This window comes from Penaeus vannamei, chromosome 8 (genome assembly GCF_042767895.1).
Source record: "Penaeus vannamei isolate JL-2024 chromosome 8, ASM4276789v1, whole genome shotgun sequence".
Taxonomy (NCBI): domain Eukaryota; kingdom Metazoa; phylum Arthropoda; class Malacostraca; order Decapoda; family Penaeidae; genus Penaeus; species Penaeus vannamei.
The window spans coordinates 33877576-33887575 of record NC_091556.1 but is presented as its reverse complement, the minus strand read 5'-3'; the positions used below and the strand labels follow the sequence as shown (position 1 = coordinate 33887575).

Below are 10000 nucleotides of genomic sequence, written 5' to 3'. Positions count from 1 at the left end.
ACCCTCAGCCCCTATCACTGCAAGCTTACAATTGATTACTCTGAGGGTTGTTTGATGCTCAGTGTGTCCAGAAAATAATATGGTTAGTATAAATCTAAAATTATAAAAAAATATACGTATTTTGTTATGAAGAATACTGAAAGCTACAAAAATATTACATTTATGTTATGCATGTGCAGGAAAATACATTTGAGTATACAGTGATGAAAAAAAAATGGCATGCAAGGTTATTAATAAGGCATTAATTATAAACTGGCACACAATGCTCAAAAGGTTGCTGACCCCTGCTCTAGAAGTATGAGTAACACGAAGAACCTCAAGAACCAAGTCACAGAGGTCAACATAGTGTAACCCACAGAAGCCTAGCAGGGTGTAAGGTCTGTGGCAAAATGGTTTCATGAGATAGCTTCACTAACTTAATAGGTCATTCAGCTCGGCAAAGAACAATGTTTTGATACAAACAATTTTCAAGAGGCAACTTGCTCAGATAATCCTCTCTACATCTGGAACTTTGCAACAATGGCACACCCCCTAGATATTCTTTGATTTTGATAAATTTGGTATTTCTGAGAAAGGGAAAACAAATGGTGTCCATTTCCAGTTGCGACCACATAACATTCCAAAGTCAGGTTTATTGAAATGCCCTAACACACAGTGACAGGGTTAGGTTCTTAACCAAAATCTCTTTTGTGGCATTGGCAATGGGTACATGCCTAGTCCACTGTGGTTTGTTTATTCATTTGGCAGAAGCATAGATGGCTTTACATATGTTCACAAGGCTTACCTGATTATACCTGTTTACCCTAGTCCTTGAATATTGGGGAGAAAAAATGAGCCCATTACTATTATCATAAATAATATATAATTGACATTTATGTCAGATAAAAGGATAAAATCTAATCAAATGTGTTAAACTTGAACATTCCTGTCACTTAAACACTCTTTACCCAATCTACCATTATATACACTACATGCAGGTTAATAAAACAATGTTGCAAACAATACATATATATTTCTCCAACAAAAGATTTCAACAGATTCAATATGGTCCATAAAAGAATGTAACTGAAAATAAGTAATATATCTTTCCATTATGTCATGCAAAGAACACAGAAAGCTGTCCACAACACCAGTATATAATTCTCCCAGCAGTACAGATATAAGGTTCATTTAAGAGTTAATGTCAGTAGGAACCTTACACTGAGTATTAAGGCTTCAGTGAAAATCACAGTCATTTGTTTATGTTAAACATATATGCACAAAAAGCAAGACATCATACTTCTTTAAACTCTTGGCACTTCTGTTATTCTTTCATATTTAGAATATATATCCTTGTCTTTCATAAAATATGTATGTTATGGTCCATTAGCACTAAACTTAAAGTATGATGTAACACCCAATACATATTCTTATTTTCATCAAGTAAAAAATTGGATCAAAATGTTCACCCTTTATTGAAAGAAAGATCCATATCGGGATAAAAGCAGATCCATGTATATTTGTGTGTACTGGAGGAAAAAATGAGAATCATCAGGGACATAATGTCTGTCAAATATAAAGATCAAAGTATTGATTTTATCCTTCTGCTGCTCCTTACATATGTAAATTATAATCTCACAGGTAGTTAGATCTTTAATCACCTCTAATCTGTGGATAACTTGCTTTCCTTCATTCAAAACAAATAAGCACAAAAGCCATTTTGTTCATAAAAACTATTCCTTATAAAACCTGACTAAAGCATATTTTCTCACTGACTGTTACATTACTACATCATAGGTAATAATGATAAAAATAAAAAAGGTCACCTACAGGAAAAACTCCCTCATAATACAATACTCTGGTCCTGCTTAACACGCTTGTTCCCCTGAATTTCCTCTTTATTGCTGAACTCCTCAAGCTGCAACCGCAAGTTTTCTCTCGCTGCTCTCTTCTTAGCTGTCTTCTCCAGCATCTCGTCATAATCATCGGAAAACATAGCTACGAGTGCCCCATACAAGTGACGGAGTTTTGGTAGGTTCTTGAAAGCAACCTGGTTCAAGAGATTAAATTCTATAACAGGATACCTTTAGAAAGAGTAAGTTGGAACCTTTATACCAGTCTGTAACATAATTTGAGTAATAGGACTACTACTTGTTCCTTCATAAATAATCTTTACAGTACTCTAAATCTTAAGTTGATTATCCAATCATATTTATGTATATACATTTTAATAAATCACATCACTTACTCTCATGTTGTCAAATGCAATTCCTACTTTCTCTGGGAGATCATCTTCAAAAAGAGGCACTTTGGCATAACGCTGTGAAAAATGAGTGAGCAAAATGTTCTCAGCATTCATGTCTCGCCCAACCTGAAAATGTGAAAACATTAGTAAGTCTAATAAGAAGTAAGGAGTGAAAGACTTAACTCCTAATACTGAAATTCAATTAATATGATTCATAAAAGGTAATGATAATCAATTAAAAGTTACTAAAAACATGTGTGAAATGTCGGTAAAGAATAAGATAAAGAAATACAAAGGAAAGGAAGGAGACAAAAGGAAGAGAGAGAGACAATATAGGGCTACTTGTAATAAAACCAACTAATCAACCAACCAACCAATCATCCAATCTATCTCTCACTGAGTTTGCATTCCAAGCATTTTCATGTTCCAGAACAGAGTTTCTGTATCCCTTTTGATTGTTCATGTCAATACTTATGGGTTACAATTAGATGACTGAATAGAGCCAAAATACAACATATGAAAAATTAATATGTTATCATTCATTTTGTGTACTAAATGGGGTACAGTAATTTTTACACAAATGCACAATAATTTCATTTCATTTAACACAATTTGACCAATTCATGCCAAGTGACATCCTATCATGTTGCAGAGTAAATTTCCCTGATGTTGGGTGATGTCTAATTATGCCAAGAGCCTGGGTTCGGGCACCTGAGATAACATGTAGTGGCATGCACCACCACAGCCTGGTGTAAATGATTGTTAGCTATCTACATGGATATCTTTCAGAAAGTGTAGAAAAGTTAGAAAAGTGAATATTAATGTAAAGATTGAAATATAAAAACAACTGACAATTGCAATTATTTGCAACTGCAGTATCTAAATAGCAAATTCCACTATAGTTTTGACAAACAGACAGTAAACTCACAACACAGCACATGTGATTAAAAAAATATATATATATACATATATATATATATAAATATTTTTTTAAAGCCTGCAGTCTGCTACTCTGTTAACATCATGTATTTCAAGATTTCTAAACATGCTATACAGACAAGAGATTAAAGTTGATAACCTCTGGACTACAATATTTTCATCTATCATACTTTCAATAAAATTACTGATGCACCTTACTTTATCAGCTTGATATAATTCTAAAGTAAGGGTCTCACCTGAATGGCTTGTGAAGTGGTTGAGTGTGTCTTTATCCTTGCATCGTCTTCAAGTTCATCCTCCATGGTTGCCTCATGTATTAGCAAGTTGCAATTCTGACCTGTAATTCAAAAGAAAATTGTCACAATAAGATACTGATAACAGCACTTATGTCATTATTGTATACAACATATAATGAGAATAACTTTAGTGTTCTACTTTTACTTTTAATAAAGCTAAAATAAATGTAGTATGAGTACCTACAACTATGAAATTAATTTCGAGAATTTCTGTTCTAAATACAGATATCATCAAGATGTGCTTTATGAGATTCCTTATTCCCTGCTTAAACAACTTACTAACATTTTTTGAATGAATGAAATATTCAAAAAACAAACTGCACTTACCTATCTCAACCAGACCAGAGCACGGCATAGTGTCACCTGAATACACAAGCTTCCATCCATCAACATGAGTCCATGCCACTCCAAATGAGTTGGGGCAGTGAATCACATATGTCATATCTATTTTCTTCATGTCTAGTTGTGAACATAGTTCCTCATAACGGTCTTTTTCCAATGTAAAGTTTTGTGCTAAAAAATTATGATTTGCAATTAAAGAAAAGTCTTGGAGTACTGGTTCAAAGTTAGCATGGTATGAAATGAGATATGCCAATATTTTCTGAGGTGCTAGGAGAGGCAGCTTGGGAATCTGCAGTTAAGTAGAGAGATTGAAACATTAATTGTCATATACACCCAACATCCACACAAATTTTTTAATTTTAGCAACTATCAAAAACATTGATATTTAATCACATATATTTTCATATTTCCACTGCATTTATATCATGGTGCATCTATTTTTAAAAATATCTTTCATGCTAACTTTAGTTATTCCTGCACGTTGAAAAGCCTTTCTTCTACCAAGGAGAATATTGATGAAACCAATATGATGGTCTGCATGTAAGTGGCTAACATACACAGCTGCAAGATTCCGAAGGGCTTGATCTGCTTCGTCTAGTCCAAGTAACCTTACAAGCTGCCCATATGTGCCCTCACCACAGTCCATTAACAGAGTCTTATTAGCACTGAAAATCATAGACAAACAAAACAAATCTGTAAAGCAAATATGCATATACCAGTAAATTCTTCATTCATAAATCAGTCTCTATGCAGATATGCAACATTTAACAAATAACCTGCACTAACCTTATATTAACCAATAAACCAGAGGTATTTCGTGTTTTGTTTGGTATACAAGATCCTGTTCCTAAGAATATCACATCAGGATAATTCTGATTTGTAGACTTTTCTTGATGTTCTTTCAGATTTGTTGATTCTAGTTTTGCTTTTGCACTGAGCAGGGCTGGCTCAAATTTCTCTTCTTCATAACATTCTTTGACGTATGTTTGAGGTTTCAGCATAAGACGATTTGACCTGTGTACCACAAGAATCATGACAATTATGATAGCTGTACAATGTATATTTCATTGCCATGAAAATGTGTTTTCCCTTCAAACATTATTTATATTGATTATTATATCATTCTTATTGATATTATGATTATCAACTTGTTAGTGAATTATTGATAAAATTAAAGACAAGAGAATAATATAAAAGAAGCGCTCCAAAAATTAAGGAAAAGGTAAACAGGTGAGATAGGTAGGACTAATAACTGCCTCCTTGGTGATTAAATACCTGTAGAGCCATCTATGTGTAAAGACATAAGATGAACCTACATAAGTGTAGGCATGGCATGTGTTCTTGCTAAATGGGGCAATTGGGTTAACTTGTATATTACTGTGAGTTAGAACAACTGCCTTTGTATGAGTTTATATAATGTGAATCAATAAAAGGAATCGTAATATATTTAGACAACATTCACGAGAATAAAATAGATACCTTACATGTAGCAATCTCACATTGAATCACAATTTTAACATTCCCTACTTATGTACATGTTATAGCAAAAATAAGAAAATATATGTGTGAATATATAACTTCTTAGCAATACAACCAGTGCTTAACTCACCTGTCTATTTTCTTCTTTGGTCTGATGTGGTACATAAGAAGAGTATGTGCTTGATGAGTTGGACCTACTATGTGTTTAGGTAAGGAATTAGACTCAACATTCTCCTTTTCTGAAGATTTTTCATCATTGGAAAAAACATTTTCTGTCGTGTTGTCATCATTTGATTCTTGTTGATCTTCCTCTGTAATGGGGATACTTTTGTCTTGCAAGAGAGGAAAAAGATCTTCACTAAGGTGATTTAGTTTATACTGGAGCCTGTGTACAGCTTCTGATCCCATACAGGAGCTAGCATCATTTGCAATAATGTGGTTTGTTGATGGAGAAAATCTTGACATCCACTCTTGGTAGCGTGGATTGGCCATGACGTGCGAGGGTGTGAAATGTACAACAACTTCTGCCAAATCACTGTCAGATGCTTCACTGGGTTGGTACTGCATAAATGTTGGACATTCAAGTAGGGAATCCAGGTAAGCCTCTGTTGGTATCTCAATAACTGTTGAAAAAAATACACATTACACTGACAACAATAATAATTACAGAAATTCTCTAAATCATAATTATTAGAAATTCTCTACATCTACTGAGCCTGCTGTGGTAAGTTATCCTACAGCTGCTCAGTCAGAAAAATAATTGCATACTATACGCTGAACACATATACATAAAATCAGTAGAAGAGTTTGTAAAGAAAGGAAAGGAAAGAAGAAGAAGAAAGAAAGAAAGAAAGAAAGAAAAAAAAAAAATATGCACAGTAATTCCCACATCAGAAGACACAGCTTACCAATAAAGATTGGGCCAGGGTCATCAGGAGCAGTGACATCAGCAGCAAATACAACCCTCCCATCTTCTAGAGTGACATCCTTGCCTCTCTTTAGTTCTCCAAGTAGGGGCCCTGGAGTTATTCCTGCTTTAACACATTTCTCTAGTAAAAGTGCACCAGCCTGTTAAAAAGAGGTAGTTGTGAGAAAATATCTTCATAACGATGACTAAAAAATTAAATTTTTCACATATGGTATATAACCTTTTATATATAAAACAACTATGCAAATGTAACTGTCAATTCTAACATAATAATGTTTCTTTTCTTAAAAAGACCCTCCTATTAATCTCATAATTATCATATCTTCATATGGTTTTAAATTACTTGGTAACAAAGCATTCAGAAATATATCATTATAATCCACAATAGTTTAATCATTTTTTCTTCTTCATATATCCATGAAAATCACATCTTTTTAAATATATCTTTCTAATACAACAAATGTCGCACACTCAATTTTGATCACTATTTTACCTTGGGTGGTGGTCTGCACACATAAGCTATGGAAAGATCTTTACAAAGTTTGCTCTCCTCTTGATTTTGTCTTCTCCTTGCAGGGTTTGTATTTGCATTTACAAACTGACGCTTTTTCATCAATGGTTTTTCATGTGCATAAAGATCTTCCACTGCTTATGAAGGAAAAATCATATGTATGTCAGTGAACAATACAGCCAGTGAATAAATAAAAATAAAATTGAAATTAGTTAAAATACTCTTCTAATTAACAAACTTTAAGACCAAATTTTCATAAGATTAAATTTATGAAAATGATAAAAAAAAACAAAAAAAACAGACAACATAGAGAATGCTTACCATCCTCTCTCTCATTTGTGATTTCGTCTGTAGTTTCTTCACTCTTCTCAGCTGAAGACTCGTCCTTCTTGGCCCAGATGGGAACTGCCTGGATGTTTAGGGGATCATTGGATTCCCCAATCACCCCATCACCTTCTTTATAATGCTTGTATTTGATATTCAGGTCCCTGAACCTTATAAAATGACGGGTATCATAGTATAAGGATTCCTGCAAAAGTAGAGTTTATGGTGGGATGATGTAATAAATATTGTCATTTCGAAAATAAATACTTCTTTACTGCTTACCTTTCATTTCCTAAAGAAGAGATAAAGCAAAATTATAAAAATAAATAATATACTCCTTTTTAGTAGTAGTAATAATCATAATAAAAAAAAAATCAATAATAATAATATTTAAAATATATGTAAATAACAATAACAACACTAATAATTATATGAATAATAAAAAATATTAATGATACTAAAAGGCCTTTCCTTAAATTCAAGTCAAAACAGGTCATCATCCTAATAACAAAGAATATTGAAGTCTCAAATAAGTCAATTATCTTTACACAATAATCTAAGATTTCTTCTTTTGTGTGTGTCTTCAATACTCTTCATATAAAAAGAAGAAAAAGGAAAAGAAGAAGACAAAGAAGAAGAAGAAGAAGATCAATACAAAAACCTCTAGATGTATAGAGACATCTTATCACAGTAGTAGTTTGAATACAAAATACCTATTACCATAATATGAATAGGTCTGAGTCTAAAGAATGGAAATAAATGAAAACACAAATTTACATTGGAAACTGATAAAAAAATCAACATATATCCACAAAAGATGGCATGGTAAATATAAAACAAGTAAATGAGAATGAATAAATGCACAGTGCAAGATATGTAATTACTGTTTTGAGATTCTTCTTCATCAGAAGTATGTCTTATAAATTAATACAGATAAATTTGTTAAATAACTTATAAATTATTCATTTTCATTTACACCTTTAGTATATGAATCCACAAACAGTACAGAAGTCAACATACAATGCCTGGAGGTCCATGAAGAGAGATCTCTGGAACTCCAGTGTCTTGAAGTGTCAGGAGGATTCCTGGCAGCCCACCAACATTACTCCAAGACTTGTGTGTGATTAAAATGTGCTCCATCATACTCAGTTTTACTCTGTGTTCATAGGCAAGTCTCTGGGATCCTTCACCACAGTTAAACAAATACCTAGAAATAAAAGTAAAATCAAATAGATAGTTGTATGTATGAAATATAGATGATGAATAATAAATATATCACATGTACAAGGTACAACCCAACTATTTCCCTATTTCCATTTTTGTTCTGAATGTTGTATTAGCATTTATAGATTTAAACTGAAACAATGTTACAATGTATGTAGTATAAGCCTTGGTTTTATTTTTTATTTTTTTTTTCAAGTGATTTTTCATCCACTAGAACATCTATTAATATGTTACTGACCAAATGACTCTTACAATATATAACTACAATCAATACTTTTACTAAATGATTAAACATTACCTTGCTTGCTCTGTGAAGACATAGAGAGACTTGGGAGCACCTGGAGCACCAGATCCTAAAACTTGCAGATATACTGTAGAAGGTGGATACTTCCGTACCTTCTTTCGTCGTGCAAGACGTAGTTCTTGCAACTCTTTCACATCAATCTGCAAGGTGATTCAAAAGAGACTGATATAAACATGCTGAGAAGACAAATGCAACTGGTACAATTAGAAGTGCAGATCTATATAAAAAAAATACACTATATATATATATATATATATATATATATATATATACATATACATTTACATATATATTATAAACTACACACACACACACACACACACACACACACACACACACACACACACACACACACACACACACACACACACACACACACACACACACACACACACACACACACACACACACACACACACACACACACACACACACACACACACACACACACACACACACACACACACACACACACACACACACACACACACACACACACACACATATATATACATATGCATATAATACACATATATATATTATATATATACATATTATATACTATGCATATTTATAAACAATAATAATAATTAATAATAATAATAATAATAATAATAATAATAATAATAATAATAATAATATTATTATTATTATTATTATTATAACATGAGCTCCAAATCTTGAAGCACATTTTCTATTTCAAATTTGTATATATTTATGTTTGTAAACAAAATAACTGTGCTTTTTACAACACATCATAAAAAAATTAACTTTTGTTATCATATCAAATTTGAAGTGTGCCTTTTATACAGGCATCAACTAAATGCTAGCATGTTCTCTTCTAACAAACCACTGTTGGTTTAGTTGTTTTTTTAGCTTAAATACACGGGGGCTGTGTAAGCGAGGAGGAAACAAGGGGAGCCTGCTATTGGAGAGGTGTGAGGTGTCCGTGTCAGCCATTCAGGTCTCAGCAGTAAGTCATGGAAAGCACCTGATGGTGTGTGAGTGAGGACAAGGGTGTGGACCTGGTGTGACCCATTCCTTGAACTGTAAATTATCTGATCTAAATCTGATTATCATATTGAAATAGCACATCTCAAAACGGAAGCAGGCAACAATTATCTATGCAGAATAGGAATGATTCAGAAATGATATACTGATCTTTAATGAAATGCAACAGGAACTTCAGGGGAGTGATATACATCTAACCATTACACCATACCTATGTACATTATAGCAAGATGGGGTCTGGACTTGTTTAATTAAGGATAAACTGCCAGAGCATTCTTGTAGGTACATGATACATCTCCCAAAATTTACATGGTGAAGTATTGCAAGCCTTTGTAGAAATGACTACAGATGCAGAGCTAAAGAATGGGCTATTGGAAAGCACATTGCGATATACCAATAAACATTTAATATATCATCA

The 10000-nt window shown here is 32.9% G+C and overlaps 1 protein-coding gene across 2 annotated transcripts in view; it reads right to left on the bottom strand.

Annotated features, from left to right (window-relative positions):
- Positions 1 to 992: 992 nt before the first annotated feature.
- RNaseZ (ribonuclease Z) overlaps positions 993 to 10000 on the bottom strand; it is an 11365-nt gene continuing 2357 nt past the window's right edge. The window contains exons 2-13 of one of the 2 annotated variants that reach the window (XM_027382431.2): positions 8566 to 8711; positions 8064 to 8250; positions 7041 to 7248; positions 6702 to 6853; positions 6189 to 6348; positions 5411 to 5903; positions 4588 to 4815; positions 4265 to 4466; positions 3787 to 4090; positions 3400 to 3500; positions 2228 to 2350; positions 993 to 2029 (exon numbers count right to left, since the gene is read on the bottom strand). In XM_027382431.2, the coding sequence (XP_027238232.2) occupies positions 1823 to 2029; positions 2228 to 2350; positions 3400 to 3500; positions 3787 to 4090; positions 4265 to 4466; positions 4588 to 4815; positions 5411 to 5903; positions 6189 to 6348; positions 6702 to 6853; positions 7041 to 7248; positions 8064 to 8250; positions 8566 to 8711 (2511 nt within the window). In that variant the 3' untranslated portion in view covers positions 993 to 1822. Of the gene's footprint in view, positions 2030 to 2227; positions 2351 to 3399; positions 3501 to 3786; positions 4091 to 4264; positions 4467 to 4587; positions 4816 to 5410; positions 5904 to 6188; positions 6349 to 6701; positions 6857 to 7040; positions 7249 to 8063; positions 8251 to 8565; positions 8712 to 10000 lie in introns of both variants that reach the window. The other variant, XM_027382430.2, reaches the window with a different exon arrangement.